General features: G+C 32.4%; 1 protein-coding gene across 2 annotated transcripts in view; it reads left to right on the top strand.

Annotated features, from left to right (window-relative positions):
- Zc3h12c (zinc finger CCCH-type containing 12C) overlaps positions 1-18,381 on the top strand; it is a 71,024-nt gene that overhangs the window by 28,281 nt on the left and 24,362 nt on the right. The window contains exons 1-2 of one of the 2 annotated variants that reach the window (XM_048795831.1): positions 984-1,732; positions 6,800-7,551. In XM_048795831.1, the coding sequence (XP_048651788.1) occupies positions 1,709-1,732; positions 6,800-7,551 (776 nt within the window). In that variant the 5' untranslated portion in view covers positions 984-1,708. Of the gene's footprint in view, positions 1-983; positions 1,733-6,799; positions 7,552-18,381 lie in introns of those variants that run through there. The other variant, XM_015489914.2, reaches the window with a different exon arrangement.

The raw sequence follows: 18,381 nt of genomic DNA, 5'->3' as shown, positions 1-18,381 counted from the left end.
GAATGGTTTTTTGAGATCACTGGAAAATCTTAACCATATAGAATAGATTTTCCTCCTATTTACTAAATACAGACCATGTGATTTGCATTTGAGTAAACACAAAAAGGTCAGGAACAGGAGTCCCAAACAAATATTACCTTTTCCAAGTATTCACAAGTGATCATAATTGTGAGTAACGTCTGTATTTTATGTGATAAAGTGAGATTGATGTAGATCCTCAGGATGTTTTGACTTAAGTTTTTGATGTTTAGATAAGTTCATGGGTCATTTAATGAAAAGGTCTGGACACTACGTAAATCAGCCTGTATCAGAAAATTTTATGTTAAAGTCAGCTCTTTGCCTTAGCTCTTTCAGTTTGTACTAGATTAAAAAAGGAGTGTGTGTGTGTGTGTGTGTGTGTTCATATCGCATAAATAAGTAGTAAGGCAGCTATAGATTCTTTTTTCTTTAATAGGGAAATATCCTCATAATGCCTATGACATTTACATTTTAATAGAATTTTTCAAGCAGGCCTCAAAAGCAGGTAGCACATAGTGTTATAAGTGTTGTAATATGAAACAGATATGAATCAGAGATAACAAGCTTCCTCACCTTGGGGACATTTTTGTACACTTTAGACCCTTCAAAAATATCACAATATTTCTTTTTAGTGTTAAATTTATTCTAAACTGAAATTTGAATATTACATGTTATAAATGTTATGAAATATAAATACTTTCAACAGGTATACTGTGCTGTATATTAAAACAATGAAAGATTTTGCATATAAAATTATATGTCTAACTAGTATCCATAATAAAGAATTTTACAGTGTTACTTGACCTAGATAAAATGGGCCATTTCCATGATCTTAGGTTGAAGTTAAATGGATTTGTTTAAATGTATAGTATACATGACTAATTTTACACAAAGGTTTCTCTCTCTCTCTCTCTCTCTCCCTCCCTCCCTCTCTCTCCCTCCCCCCCACTTCTCTTCCCTCTCCCTCCCCTCTCACTATTCCCGCCTCAGTTTTATTGTCTTGCAACACATTAGCAAATACTTAAAAATACAGATTTCCCACTATTGCCAGGGAAATAGGTTTACTATAACCTTCTGTCTCATTTCACCACTACCTCATTTATTAGAGAAAAGGGTTGCTACAATAGTTAATTGATCCTTTGACACACCTCATTTTCTTTATTTCTGAAATAAAAATGAAAAGCTAATAGACTAGTGTATAGCCTCAACTTTTTGGAAACATGCAACTTTTACTGCTTTAAAACACAATTGGTTTCTTTGTTTCATGCATTAAAAACAAGGAGGAAAAGCTGAAGTCTGCCCAAGCCAGGTGTTTCTTGTTGGCAGCCTGCTCCCTAATGACTCTGCTCTCATATAGCAGCTGCCTACTAGTCAGTTTTGTATGGCCTATTGTTGTCACACACCCCTCGTTAATACACATGCTGCCCCGGCCAGACCCAAGAATGACATCAACTTGCTTATCTTAGAAACCTACAAACCTGTCTCAGGGTGCTGAGGTTGTCTTGCATCTGCCTGGCCAACTAATTGTGAGCTTTCTGGCCTATGATTGGCTGTTACTCCACTCTGTAATAGGTTAAGCAAAGACATTGCCATTCCATCTGTTCAACCATTCATTGTTCTTCTTGCCTGCCTGGAAGTCTGCAGCTAAAATTGTGTTAAAGAATTACTGCTGAAGCTGCTACAGAAACCAATGTCTTTGTATTTTCCTGCTAACGTGAGTATCTGTGCTACTTAATACCTTGGAAGTTTAACTTTGCTAAAGAGATTATTAATTTGAACTTATGAAAGATAGAAAAGTACCTCAAATGAAAACCTGTAAACTATTACATAGTGCCAACATACAGAGAATTCAATTCTTTAAAATATGTCAGTGAATCAGATTTTTACATTTTCATATTATGGAATTTTGCAAATAATTATAGCTTCATGGATCTTTGCAAGGCACTAGACATGGCGTGGAATCATATGGAGCTTAAAGACAAGTTATAACAAAATCTGATATTGTGATAAACAGTGAATTTATATTTAATCTTCTTGTCAGATTCTTATGTTTCTTAAGGAGATGGTCAAACCTAAGTGCTGTAAAATGATGCTGAGATTTGGTAGATTTTTCCATTATGTTAAGTCTAGCCTAGGGAGATGGATTGACACATGAAGATGTTTCAAACAGCTGGTTTTAAATATGATTGAGCATTTCAGTCGCTTTGTCAGCACTTTCAGTATTCATGTACAGTTTTCATTTTCTACTCTCCTACCTTTTTTCCTCTTTTGCATTATTTTCAGATACTAGATTAAAGATGTCATTCCAAGAACTATTGATTTCAAGAGTTCTGTAATGGGGAATGGAGGACAAAGACTTTTCAATCTATCAGTTAGGAGAGAAAGAAAGAGTATAAAGGGTTAAAAAGAGGTTTTCATTTCTACCACATGCCCTATTGTGTGAACATATGCATAAGTCTATTGAAAGTTTTCAGAAGATGGGCAGGCCACCAGTTGCTGGTCTCCTGCAGTTCCAGTAGACATCTGTTGCCCCAGAGCATTAACCAATCTGTTCAAAGGGACATCCTTCCTTTGTTAGCTAGGGGGATGCAGACAACAGCACTCACTCATATACAATGGTAATTAAATACACAGAGGCTACAGCAGTCGGTATTTATTACATATTCATTATTTTATTTTTATTGTTCTCATAGTATTACCATTTGGATAACAACCAGAACCTACTTTTATGGCATTGTAACTTTATATTACCGTATTATTTTATATTTAATATAAAGTAATACTTTATATTACTTGTTAAATTGATTTAACAAGTTTATGGTCTAATATCCTGATTAATATGAGACTCTTTAGAATATTAAAAAAATAATATTGTTACCTGGTTTAAGATGAAGTATTATCCAAGTTGTTGAATGACAAATTTCTGAAAATCTCTTCACTAAATGGGAGAATTACAGTATGTGTGATAAATTTCTAATAAGTAATCACCATATGTTAAACTGCATTCAGCTATTACAAAGTTTCTTTTTGGTAATTAAAACAATTTGTTATACTTCATCATCATCTACAGAATTATCATGATAATTTAGTTCTCTTTCAACAAATACTATTACTTAGGTTTTAGGTAGCCTTTAACAAGAAAATTTGAATTTCCAGAACAATATCTAGAGGGAATCCAAAGATTTAAAACTGTAGAAATCTGTTTGGGATTATTATTTTTTGCCTAATACCTTTTTGTGTTCAAGAATATAGTATGTAGAGGCCAGTTATAATAGAACCTGATATAAAGTTTAAGAGTAAGCCATGTTTCTTAGAGTTTTGTGATAATCTAGGAGTGGGGTATAAACTGGTCTATGTTATGTGTGAAAACTTTGACTATACTCCTTCTCCATGAAATAAGGAAAATCATCCTTATGTAATATTAAATATTAATATTAATATTGGGTTTTGCATAAGTGCTGTTATAAGATAATTCTTGGTTAAATTTAAGATGACTTACATAAACTTGCATTTGAGTAAATGCAGAGCTTAAGTAGTTTAGAAATGAGGAAAGTATTTTTTACTTTACTTAACAATAATTATATTTAAATTTTACATATCCCATTTTATTAACAAATGTCTATGGAAATATTTTAAATCTTTAGCATTTAGTTTTTTTACTGAATGATTTTAAATATTGCCAAATTCTGAAATGTTCCATATTAAGAGCACCTTTTAAATCATGAATAGAAAAGCATAACTTGAAGTTTTAAAAATCAGATCTTTATCAATTGGGTCAATACAAATCAGGTTATTTTAAATAAGTGTTTTATGATGGAGAGTATATATGTGGCTTGTAGGCCTGGAAATTGAACTCATTTTCCCTTACATTTACTACTTATATTTAGTCTTTTTGCTTTATAGGAGCTAAAAATCATTTTAACTGCTTGTTTAGTACAAGATGGCATTAGATAACTTTTTCTGAGCTAACTATTGAAATCTAGATGATGAAGAGGAGGGACCTAGCATTACAGAAAATGTTCAACCAAAATATATATATTTTTAAATTATGTTATCAAACTAAATTGAATGTTAATTTTAAAGATTAGGATAGTTTACATTATTAAAAACTCTTTATTAAAATGTACAAATGACATGTATTATCACAAGTTAAAAGTACATTGAGTTTTAAGTGGTCTAAAATTTTGAAAAACAACCCCATTTTTCTCCCTATCTTTTCATTATAGCCATATAGTAGTACCATTCGTACTTTTTAAAATACTAGATTTAAGATGAAATAGTTTTAAATACTTTTAGAGTAGTTAATTTACCATTTAAAAACTTTATAGTATCTGGTTTTATTTCTTTGAAAGTCAAAAATTATGAAAATCCACTTATCCTTTAAACAAAATTTTTTATTCTAGTGTTCCTCACTGGCTGTATTTTTCATAAGATACTCCTTTTGTTTGTTATCCCCCCCCCCAAAAAAAAATTAAAAATCAACAATACTGTTGCTCAATAAAATAATATTTCCTACTTCAATTCAGGGGTTTGGTCAGCAAGTCATTATCTTGAAGAATTATCTCACAACAGCACTTATGCAAAACCCAAACTTTTCAGGAGAGATCAAAAATGTTGCCCATTAAATGCACTTCCTGCAGTCAGAGCAGATTGTGGGGTTTACAGAACAATGATGTCGGAGCTTCCAGATTGGTTTGGCAGCTGCATTGTTCTCAGAGGGTAAACCAGACGCACTTAAGTCCCAGTCTCTCTTATAGGCTTTTGTTCATACCAAATTATTCTTTCACTGTGCTAGCATTCATGATGGCATGTTAAAGGAGTGCAGCTTAGCAACCAGCTTCTGGTTGCCAGGCAGCCCAGCTTCCAATAGGTTTTCCTTGTTTAAGATACTTTTGGTGGGAGCTCTACTAAGGCCACAGTGTAGATTTTTCTTTTAACTGTATCCCTTTATTAGGATGCTGTTGTGATTTGTTACTTACATTATAGTGTTAGTATATTACAGTAGTTAATAAATCACAGGGTGTAAAGATTTGCTTTCAAAATCTCTTCCTTAATTCTAAATAATAATATGGATATGCATATCCATATTAACAGAAGAAATTGAAATGAATACAGCTCACAATGGAGCAAATGTATACAGAGCTCTTTTAAGGAATATCCTTTTACCAGTTGAGCAATCAGGACTAGGAAAGTTTGGAGTTGCTTTAAAACTAATGAATGTTCTATTAGTAGAACAGTGATATTAAAGTTATCTGTCTTCTCAGAATAAACTCTGAAGAAACTTTTGTAGAAGTGTGTAGGAGTTCTACACTGCGGGAATTTTAAGTGGATTGTAAAGATTCCATGTTCTCATCTATAGTGTTTACCAAAGCTAATAAAATTTCACTTTGTTGAAATACTTGACTCATGAAGTTTATTAGATATGTTTTCAAATTTGTGACTTGTCAGAAAATTACTCTGCATTTTCTTTTAACATTTATATAATAGCTCTTTTCTTCTATGTATGTTATGTTGAAGAGCCTTAGAATAAATGTTTTCCCAGTTTTATTAGGTTATTTAAATAGGTGTTTAATGACAGTCTCAAATTCAGCTACCACTGGTTTACTAATGTTGCACTTGGGTAGAACACTAGAATTACTTTAATCAATAAACCACTTATGTTGACATAGTTCATACAGTGAAGCACTAGAGAAAATAACTTTATATTTCTAACTCATCCCTAATAGAGAAATGGAAATTATCTCCAATAGACTTTAAGGAAAAATTGTATAATAGCAAAACATTTTAATCATTAAAAATATTCCCACAGGGAAAAAAATTTAGAGGTGATTTTTTTAATGAAATGCAAGTTAACTGTTAATCTGATGCAATACAGAAATATTTTCTGCCATAAAATTCAGGAAATTGAGATAAGATTATTTATTTGGTGTGCTTAATTATTTGCGACTAACTTTATGTGAAGTATTTAATTTCTATTCTTTCCATAAGTGCACATAGGCTAAAAGAACTCTTTCTTTTTTCTGGAATGAAACAGAATGTAATACCACTGCCACTTAATAAGAATAGCATAATGTGAAAAATTATATTTTGTTACCATGTTCAATATTCACAAAATCATGATTATTAAGGCAAAACTATATTCACCTCCAAGTAGAACATAATTAACTTTGAAATTATTTAATTCCTTATTGGCCATTTTATAAAATGTGAATATTTTTCAATATACAAATATTTTGAAAATGTCTTTAATTTACATTAGTAAGCTTCATCCAGGTTAATGATAAGTTTTCAAGTATGATGAACTAATGTTCTCCTTTCTTCCTATATCGCTTTTTTAAAAAATGATTTTTACAGACTTTTAGGAATTAGGGTTAGGAAAAATGTACTCAACCTGTCATAATATTTTGAAAATATGCTTTTTGATAGTATTCTGTAGGTCATTCTAGAAATATAAACGGGAAAATTTCTGCCATTACGGTTGAGAAGCATTCTGGTATAGTGGGAAAAAGATGGGTTTAAGAGTTAGGAAAAAACTGAATAAAATATCCAGTTACATTACTAATTGTTGCCTTGGAGGAAATTACATGGCCTTTCTAATTCATAACCTCTTCATTTGAAAAATGGGGCATGAGAGGTCTTGGCAAGCATGTTATGAGTGATGAGAGGATATAAACAGAATACAAACTAGGTGTTCTATAGTTTGACAGTTCACTAACTTCTCCAGTAAGACTTAAATCAAACAATAAGTATGAAATTCTGAATATTTTACATTTTTCTATAGGAATACGGTGTACTTTGCATTCAGGAATACAGAAAAAACAGCAAAGTGGAGTCAAGTACACGTAACAGCTTCATGGGCTTGAAGGATCACCTGGGGCATGACCTCGGCCACCTGTATGTGGAGAACACTGACCCACAGTTAAGTGCAGCTGTACCTTGGCCAATGATAGAAAAATCAACAATGGATACAGTTAATGCGGGGAAGGAGGAAAAAGAGATATCTGAAGAGAATGTGAGCTCTGGTGACTCTGAAGAAAGCACAAATTCTGATCATGAGTCAGAACAATTGAATAGCATTTCAGTAGAGCCATGCTTGTTAACCAAGACTCACAGACAATTATGTAGGTCTCCCTGCTTAGAGCCTCACCAACTCAAACACAATGAAATTTTGCAAGACTTTAAACCTGAAGAGTCCCAGACTCCGTCCAAGGAAGTGAAGAAACCCCCTGATGTGGTGCGAGAATACCAAACAAAACTGGAGTTTGCACTTAAGTTGGGTTATTCTGAAGAACAGGTTCAGCTTGTATTAAACAAACTTGGTACTGATGCTTTAATCAATGATATTTTGGGAGAACTTGTCAAACTGGGAAATAAAAGTGAGGCTGATCAAACAGTTAGTACAATTAACACTATAATGCGGGAAACTTCTTCCCTGGAATCTCAGAGGTCTGAATCGCCAATGCAAGAGATTGTAACAGATGATGGTGAAAATCTAAGACCAGTTGTTATTGATGGCAGCAATGTGGCAATGAGGTAAGTAAGAAAAATTGTACTGAAAATTATTAGTAAAAAATCTTTAAAAGTTTGTTCTACTTTTGCTGCTGTTTCCCTTCTCAGGCTCATCAAAGTCAATAATCATCTGCATTCCAACATTACCTTTAGAAAATATTAGTTTAATGTTAATTAATCCTTCTTCAGCCATCTTCTTTTCACTCATCCCTGAATAAAGACCCTCTTATATATGTCTTTTTCTTTATCTGACTAAATTACTATGGCATAAGAAATATTGTACATTACTGGTTTAGTGTTATCACTAGTTTTAAATGAAGAACTTAAGTATGATGACATTAAACAGTTTGGGAATTTCCTGTACATGAAGTTAAATGACTGTAAGGAGAATCCCTAATTCTTCTAGAGAGTAGTATTGATTTGGGAACAAATTTTTTGTTCAATTAAGAAATGTAATTCAGAAATAGTTCTCTAGGAATCACGAGGAAATGAAAAGTGAAATTTCTAATGAAGTATTCTAAATGAATTTAAAGGCCTTTTTTTGGTTTGTTTTTTAAGGCAGAGTCTTACTAAGTTGCCCAGGTTGCCCTCAAAATTACAATCCTCCCACCTTAGCCTCCCGTGTACTAGAATTATAAGCAATAGCTACCACATCAAAATTTAAAGTATATCCAGATTCAATCAATATATAATTAATTGCCACAATGTTCAGTACTCTAGAGAATAAAAAGACATATAAAGGCATCAGAATAGAGAACTTGTCAAACTTGTGGGGAGTAATGACCCACAGTTAAGTGCATCTGTACCATGGCCAGTGGTAGAAAAACCAACAATGGGTTCAGTTAATGCCAGGAAGGTAGAAAAAGAGGCATTTCAAGAGAATGTGAGCTCTGGAGACTCCGAAGAAAGCACAAATTCTGAACAATTGAGTAGCATTTCAACTTATAATTTCATACATGGTTTCTCAGAAGGAGAGCCTAGAATATTAACCAGGAGAACTTAAAAGCGCTGTTCACTGGAAATAAAATGTGTCATTTTAAATTTCCTAATACCTCATTAAAAAATAAAATGAAACAGGTTAAAATGATTTGAAAAATATATTTTTATTTAGTCTAACATAGCTAAATATCATTCCAACATATAGTCAATTTAAAGTTATTACTGAGACATAGCATAAATTTTTTATATTGTCTTTGAAATCTGGTGTATATAGTGCATTTCAATTTGGAATAGGCACATTTTTAAGTGTTCAGTAGCCACATGTAGCTGTTGACTATTGTAATGGACACTGTAGCTCTGAACTTTGAGAATTACTACAGTTCTTCCACATAAACTATAAGGAAAACAGATATGTTGTCCTCCAGACAATCTTAAGAGGGAGACAGAATTATCTTTCTTTCATTTATAAACAAATTAGATTTATAGGATTTAAACTATTTGCCAAGGCTAAACATTATTCAAACCCAAATATGTCTGACTTCAAAGTCTACACTCTTTGTCCTATAATAAAAGAGGAAAAACTGAATTGCACAGTTTCTAGCCAGATCTTACAAGTCTTTAATGCAAAACTTTACAATCCAAGGGTAATTGAGGGTTTTTGTGTAGAGGAGTGTCCTGTATTGATTAGTGCCTTATACCCATAATCTAGCGGTGCTGAATAGAAGGTTGGAGATCAATTAGAATCTAAGCAACCCTTCCAATGGAGAGATTAACAAATGTCTTAGAGGTACGAATTATACATATGGCTTTGAAAAGTCTTTCAGTAAGGTACTAAAGGTAATATGTCTACAGAATGGCTTTTTCTTTCCTGTAATAATCAAAAACTATTAAATGATTACTTAAAAAAATATGGAAGTCCAAAAACCATGAAATTGCCAAAGCAGAGAATATTGAAGGAAGGATGTAGATCTTTGAGAAACACCTACAACCATAGATATATACCAGAATTACAAGATCAGTTGTTTAAAAACATACTTAAAAGAGTATCATTCAGTTGAGTGATGGTAGGGCCAAAATAACTATATATTTTGAGGTGCCACAATTATTTCTTCTGTATAGCTTATTCTGAGAACCATTAAACGTCAGAAGTATTCATACATATATACATATACATACATACATACATATATACACACACACATAAATACACATATGTACACACATATATACACATATACATACACACACACACATAAATACATATAGGTCAGGACACAGAAGAAAGTGATGATTCAGGGAAACAATAGAGTTAGAAAAAATCCTAGTGCTAGAAAAAAATCATAGTGCTACAGTAAACCAACAGACATTTAAAATGTCATTAAACTGAAAGAGGAAGGAAGCTTTAAGGAGAGAATATCCTGAGTAGTGAAAAAAGATCAGAGGACATGACAGCCAGGAAGTCATCGTCTTCAAAAATGCATATGGTATTAAAGATAGAAGCCCAGTAGCTGAATGTCAAGAAATGACATTAGATCTAGACTGTTATTCTAAAAGGTTGACAGAGGAAGAGAAAGACAAGGAAAAAGAAGTGTTAGGAAAGAATTTTGTATGGTTTTGTTTTTAAGAATGAAACTAGCTGAGCATGGTGGTGCAAGCCTGTGATCCCAGCAGTTCAGGAAGCTGAAGCAAGAGGATTTTGAGTTCAAAGCCAGCCTCAGCAACTTAAGGAGACCCTGTCTCCAATTAAAAAATAAGAAAGGGCTGGGAGTGTGGCTCAGTGTTTCAGTTTCCTTAGGTTCAATACCTGGTACCAAAAAGAAAAAAAAAATAGAGAATGAAGCTATATAAACAGGAGAAAGGGAAGGAGTATAAGAGAGCAATACTGTGAGAGAGGAGTTTAACCCATTTTGCCCCATTGTCCCAGAAGTGAAACACCTATAAAAACCTATTTATAGTATGTAATGTTTAATTATGTAGTAGGTAGTATAATTATAATAATATAATTATAATAGTAATATAACAATGCATATGGTATTAAAGATAGAAGCCCAGTAGCTGAATGTTATATTACTATTATAATTATACAAGCTCTAGATTAGTGTTTTCAACCTATTTGAGTGCAACTTATGCCAATTTCACTCACAGAATTGAAAATTTGGGACTTAATGGGTCAATTTTTAAAGTGAAATTATGAAGGAGGAAACCAAAAAAAAAGCACAAATGCAGAATTTGGCATTGAAGGGAGTAAACTTTTGGATGGACAAAAACAAACCTTTTGAGGGGAAAAACAGTATAAGACTTACAAAAACCAAATTTTTAAGATGAATGTCATTTAGGTAAATGATGTCATATTGGGCCAGCCTCATGAACTCACCTAATCAAAACCTAGTTCCAAGTTGAAATATTTGATACTGAGAATTGATATAAAGCTCTAAACTATGCTTATCCAACAGAATTTCTTCAGAAAAACTTCAGCCCAAAAGTAGATGGCATATGTTGATTGGGTTGTTTGTTCTCTTATTGTCTAATTTTTTGAGTTCTTTGTATACTCTGGATATTAGGGCTCTTTCTGAAGTGTGANGCCAATTTGGAAAGCAGTATGGAGATTTCTTGGAAAGCTGGGAAGGGAGCCACCATTTGACCCAGCTATTCCCCTTCTCAGTCTATTCCCTAAAGACCTAAAAAGAGCATGCTACAGGGACACTGCTACATCGATGTTCATAGCAGCACAATTCACAATAGCAAGACTGTGGAACCAACCTAGATGCCCTTCAATAGATGAATGGATAAAAAAAAAATGTGGCATTTATACACAATGGAGTATTACTCTGCATTAAAAAAATGACAAAATCATAGAATTTGCAGGGAAATGGATGGCATTAGAGCAGATTATGCTAAGTGAAGCTAGCCAATCCCTAAAAAACAAATGCCAAATGTCTTCTTTGATATAAGGAGAGTAACTAAGAACAGAGTAGGGTCGAAGAGCATGAGAAGAAGATTAACATTAAACAGGGATGAGAGTTGGGAGGGAAAGGGAGAGAGAAGGGAAATTGCTTGGAAATGGAAGGAGACCTCAGAGTTATACAAAAGTACATACAAGAGGAAGTGAGGGGAAAGGGAAAAATAATACAAGGGGGACAAATGAATGTCAGTAGAGGGGGCAGAGAGAGAAGAGGGGAGGGGAGGGGGGATAGTAGAGGATAGGAAAGGCAGCAGAACACAACAGACACTAGTATGGCCATATGTAAATCAATGGATGTGTAACTGATGTGATTCTGCAATCTGTATATGGGGTAAAAATGGGAGTTCATAACCCACTTGAATCAAAGTGTGAAATATGATATATCAAGAACTATGTAATGTTTTGAACAGCCAACAATAAAAAATTAAAAAAAAAATAAAACATTATGTACATTTGAAGAGAGAATATACTCAGAAAAATCTCAGTGATAATATTCAGCTATAATAAATTAGGCTACAATCTTTCATCTACTAAAAAAAAAAAAGTAGATGGCATAATTAAAACATTTCAAACAACCTTTCTTATGTAATTATGAAAACAACCTCTACTCCCCTGTTATTTTGGCTTCATTCTGTGTCCTTTGTTATACAGATAGGACTATGCAGATTCATTTCTTCTTTACATAGTATATTTTAATCTGACACTTAAACTGGAGAGCCTTAGGCATCTCATGAGAGAAGTAGTTGACAGGAAAGTTTTATTATAGCAGCATTATAGTGTCAAGTCACAATAAAATGTTGCACCATGTCCATAATTTTGAAAGTGCTAGAACTCATGAAAATGTATAGTGAGCTTTTTACATTATGCCATTTATAAGGTAACAAAGTCATTTATATATACTTCAGGTCCCAAATCTTAATGTAACAAAAATACAGAATTTTATCCATTTCATGTTGCATAAATATAATATACTTTTGAAATTAATTTTCTATTTATGATAAGCTTAGCAAACCTATATTTTAAATATATAATAAATTTATACATACAAAAATAGATTACACATACAGTAGATTATATATGATAAGTAAATCTGGAGTAAGTTTAGAACAAAGTACTATTTTCTTTTCTGTCTCCCAAACAGATATATGATAGATTTTATTTTCATTTAAATGCTAACCATAAAATTGATATGCATGAGTATTAAGATATAAATTAAAAGTTGGAAGGCAGCAACATTTTATTACAATTACAAAATAGTATTTTTAAAATACATTTAATTCTCTGCATATTATCTTGTGTTTCTCAGATTGTTTAAACTCTCCAGCCTATGTTTTCAAAGGTATAAAAAGGGATATCCTTGTTTTGCAACTTTATTAGGATTACAGATGATTAATACCAAATGCTTGGCATGTAATAGGCACTCAATAAAATATACTTATTATTACATTAAAGAGCTAATTTCCAAATGCAGAATATAGTAACAAATATAACAAAAATTTAGTTAAATGTTAATCAACATTTAACAAGCTTAGTGAGTTAATAGTCCATCTCATTCTTATGAACTATAAGTGGTATATTTCAATTTTTACTTAAGGTTTGTATCACCATTGTTTTCAATGATGATTTCTGCAGTGTTATAAAAGAGACTCGGGCTCTTAAAGCTAGGTGGACTCCAGAATTATCCCCAGAATACATAAACAGCATAGGTCCCAAAATTGCAGGGATCTTACGTTGCCTTAGGGAACATGCTTCTCATCAGTATCATGTATTAATGTCATTTATTGGTTGGTTGATTGGTAACAGGGATTGAACCCAGGGGCACTTAAGCACCGAGCCACAACCCCAGCTCTTTTTCTCTTTTGTTTAGAAGCAGAGTCTCACTAAGTTGCTTAGGGCCTGGCTAAATTGCTGAGGATGGCTTTGAACTCTGCAATTCTCCTACCTTAGCCTTCTGGACCACAGTGCTGGGATTACAGACATGAGCCACCATGCTGGGCTCTATTAGCATCTTTTTAAAAATGTGTCACACTGGTAAACCGATAGTTTTTTGAATAAGCAATTCACCAAAAATTGACAATACCTGCAATTTGGTCTAGCATATTTGTGATAGCCAATTCACTGCTAGATATAGAATCAGCAAGGACATAATTGTGCAAAACTAGAAAAGAGAGGAAACTATTTAGATAAAGCCCTGAACTTACATATAAAATGTTGGGAATTCAAGAAGTGCTTGGGTTTCTCAAATATGGAACAGAATAGAATTTGTATTTAGTGGAGGTAGACTAACAAATTCTGACAAAAGGCAGCAGCTAATTTGAATGCCTAAGAGAAAAAACATTTCATTAATTTGGCAGATAGGCTATCTTCCTTAAACAAGTTTCTTTCCTTAATAGAGCAGAATCTTCATACTATAGATATGCCAAGAACTTTGTACTTCTGATATAAAGATACAGAAGCAAAACATGCTTAATAGTTATCATATTGCCAAAATTAAATTCTTCATGATATTGTGATTATTTCCTCCAGGTAGCTTCACTGCTCTTCAAAATCTGTGATTCCATTAAACTTGGGATAGCCCAGCAGTGGAATATAGAATTAGTTTCTACCCACATGTACTCATTAGTTTAAATTTCATATATTTTCTTTCAAAAAATCAAGTGCTTTTAAAATTTCCCTGTGGTTTTAGGTTTGACTTGTCTTGTCATTAAGAAAGTACCATCTTGTGAGCCATTAGGGGTAGGAATATAAATTGATGTTGTAGCCCTTTAATCCTAAAAGTGTTTGATTTCTTCAATATGCTTCCATGACCTAGTCATATAATTGCATTAAAATTAACTAGATCTCCATATTCTCCTTCAACTTCTTCCAAATTTTATGTAAAATAAGAATGGGGATAAAAAAAAAAAAAGCCTCATCACTGCCTACACATTTGTGGTGGAAGTACAGATTATGTAGTTGAATGTAGTGTGGGGAAGTGAACCCAGGGCCTTATGCATGCAAGGCAAACACTCTACCAACTGAGCTATATCCCTAGCCCTTCTTCTACTCTTGATTTGAGGAAACAACTATCCCACACCCTATCATTGCAAGGTTTCTATCTTGGTCTTTGAACCTTGGCTTCTGGGGTTAGATTAAGTCTCCTGACTATTGGTAGGCCTTCTGGGTGCATGTTTGTGCAGAATATTAGGATAAATATTTTGTTTGCTAATAATTCATGTGACTATTTTTTGCCAATAGGATCTATCTTATATTATCTCTCTAAGTGATAGAGAATCACCAGAAGAATTTAATCAGAGTGGCATAGAAAAATTTGCTTTTAGGAAAGATCATTTTTAGAGAAATTTAGAGCATGGATTTGATCAGTTAGACTGGAGACAAGAAGACCTAGTTGAAATATATATACAAAGGTTAAAAACTGTAGACAACTCCTAAGAAAAGATGCACTGAAAGTATGATTACTTTTATATGCCAGTGAAATGGCATAGAACAGAGAAATAAACTGGCCATTTGCCTGAAAGTTTATACTCAGCCCACCAAAAAGACTCATGTTGGAGCTGGTGTTAATATAAAGCTACACATCCGCTGGGATGTAGAAAAGCACTTCAGGTGAATCATTAAAGTAATTTTCTTAAGGTTTGAACACAAATCAGATGAAAGTTTTTAAAGTTAGAATATGACAGACAATATGCAGAAGTTATAATAACTTTCCTTCATATCAAAAATAGTGATCTAAGTAAGCCCACATATTTATAAAATATAGAATTTAGGAATCTGTATAATCAGGATTTAAGCTTCTGATTCATCTTTTAAAAAGCACAAAGCCTTTCATATACCTAATCTGTTTTGTGAAGGTACATGAACTTGAGAACTCTTAAATTTAAATATCAGTATTTAAGGCCATCTTGCCTAGTTTCTAAAGTTTATCTTTATTTCTTTGGTTTACTCAGTGTAGCACTGACTTCTAGTGAATAAAATCATCCTGCACACCTAGTCCAAGTATTTGGTGTAAATTACAGGAGAAACTAAAAATTGCTAGATTTCATTCAAACTTGTTTTTGGCTTCCTGAGCAAAACTATATTAAGTGCAGTATATACCTGCATGACCCAGTATAGTAACCACTAGCTATAAGTGATTATTGAATTCTTGATGAAATTTGTCAAGTCCAAATATGTAGTAAATGTAAAACACATGCCAGATTTTAAGGATTTAGTACAAAAACAAACAATTTCAATAACTTTTATGTTGATTACATGTTAAAATAATTTGATGTTAAGTGAAATATATACTAAAAGTAATTTCAACTGGCTTTTATTTTTTAGTAATGTGCTATGCTAAGTAACTTAAAATTACATATATATATATGGTTCAAATTATGTATATCTTTCATTGTAATGATTTTTGAGCCCCAATTTACTACAAGTAGCATTAAAGGACAGTTTATTTCCCTATACGTGGCTATCACAGATATTACTTACAGGTTAGTTAGCATTGCCCCATTTCTCTTACTGGTTTAAAGAAAATATTTAGAGGCTATGAATAGAACCAAAACTAAGTTTTATATTTATTTATTTATTTATTTATCTATTCATTTATATTTAGTTGTAGTTGGACACAATACCTTTATTTTATTTATTTATGTGGTGCTGAGGATCAAACCCAGTGCCTCACACATGCTAGGCGAGCGCTTTACCACTGAGCCACAGCCCAGCCCCAAAACAAGTTTTTCTTTTTGTTACTTAATTATTTCAGTGTAGAGTCTGACAAACGCAATATTAGTTACATTTCATTATACCCCTTTATAACTTGTTTAAGTACATAATTCTGATTATCATCAGTATCACATATTTTATTAGACCAGTGGGCAATCAACTTTCCAAAATGTGCTTATTTAAATTTTAATCAAGGAAACCATTACCTTAGTAATCCTATTGCATGTGAATAATGTTGATCACAGACCTTCACCTGAGTAGTGTTACCAATAATAAGAAATGGGAAAACATAATCAGAGTCCATGTTTTCTACTTTTGATAATAGGATATTTTTATTAACAATAAAAATACTCAGATATGTTTTCCTTGTCAACATCAAGCCAGTGACCTACTTGGATCTGGGTGAAGAAAAATCTGTGCCATACCATGAAATTTCTGTTTGGAACATGACTTGATAAAATTGATTTAAATTATCTGTAATGACATGAATTTATTGTTCTGATGGTCTGTTTAGTATTTAGCTTTCTGAGAACTAGATTTAACTTCACAGTGATCTTGGAATATTGGATAAGATGTCAGAGACAATGAAGTTGAGTAGCTGTAAAAGCAACAAAATAGGCATGCCTAAATAAATAAATGAATGACTATGAGCCTTCAATTCCAGAGAAAATACTCTAGATGCCCATGAGTCAGCAACATGGAAATAAGTATAGGTTCTCAAATACAGTATGAATTCCAATGACAGAAAATAAAATGTTATCATATTTCCTTATTTCCATGTTGAAGGTGGTAGCCAGCTTTCTGTACCCTTTCTCTCTGCTTAAGGCACATAGGATAGGTGTAAGAGAATTTCTTTTTCAAAATTATTAACATTGAAAAATGCATTTGTGAGGTCTTAAAACCACTTTTTATACACAAAATGCTTTCTTTATTATCAGACCTAAAAACTGAAGAAAAATAATAATTCAACGAATATTTGAAGAGCACCTGTGCTTTACTGTCATTAAATACTTTTTAATATTATATTACTATCATTTTATCAATAGCATTCAGTGTACCTTTTCCCTGTTTTATTTTTTTATTTATTTTTGAGATGGGGTCTTGCTAAGTTACTGAGGCTGGCCTCAAACTTTTGACCCTCCTGCCTCAGCCTCCCTAGTTGCTTGAGATTACAGGCATGCACCACTATGCATCACTGTTTCCAGCTGCTGTGACTTTCCTTAATTGTTTATATCTGAACTTGATTAAACTGACACTTTTTACTTTATGTTTCATTCTAGGCACTTTACTGACAAACTCTGCTACTTGTGTCATCATGATAGGTGGCTTAATATAATGACTTATTAAATCTTTGAAGTTTTATAGTTATATTTCATTCTCCTGTGGACAGTATCATATAGAGAGGTACATTTTAGAATATATCAAACTTATAGGTCAAATTTTTATTTAAATAGATGAAATAAACAGAGGTTTATTAAAAAGAACTTTGTTTTCTTTTTAAGCCTACAAACTACCATAATCTTTCGGTGGTTTCTTTTGAAAACTAAAACTGTTTAACGATCTCCACACATCAACCATATTGCCCTACAAGATAGTTTACTTTCTGGTGAAAGTAAAGCTATTAAACAGAGATTTATTTTATTGGTTTCATTTTTTTTTTAATTTTTATTTTTTACTTATAGGCGTACACAATATCTTTATTTTATACTTATGCGGTGCTGAGCATCGAACCCAGTGCCTCATGCATGTTAGGCGAGTGCTCTACCACTGAGCCACAACCCCAGCCCCCTATTGGTTTCATTTTTATTCCAAACCAAGCATTTTACTATTTTCTAAACATTAAGAAATAATGTTTTTTTTTCTTTTAAATAAAATATTGTTTTCTGGCACAGATGTCAGAATAATGTACAAAAGAGATGCCCAGCAAATAATTTGAGGATAAAGAAATGAGGAGGAAAAAATAAAATAAATAAATAAAAATAAATGAGCAGGAATTTTAATATAAGAATAAAAGATAATGCGATTTATTACACTATTCACTATAAAAATACTAAAAATTCACATGAAAAATCACTGGTATTATAAGAACAAGCTGTTGATGTTTTTTATTTATTTATTTGGGTACTGGGGGCCACCATGCCCAGATGTTAATATATTTTTATTTATTTATTTTTGTTTTTTTATTTATATGACAGCAGAATGCATTACAATTCATATTACACATAAAGAGCACATTTTTTCAT

Source organism: Marmota marmota, unplaced genomic scaffold, assembly GCF_001458135.2.
Source record: "Marmota marmota marmota unplaced genomic scaffold, marMar, whole genome shotgun sequence".
In the NCBI taxonomy this organism is placed as follows: domain Eukaryota; kingdom Metazoa; phylum Chordata; class Mammalia; order Rodentia; family Sciuridae; genus Marmota; species Marmota marmota.
This window is presented reverse-complemented; position numbering and strand designations above follow the sequence as displayed.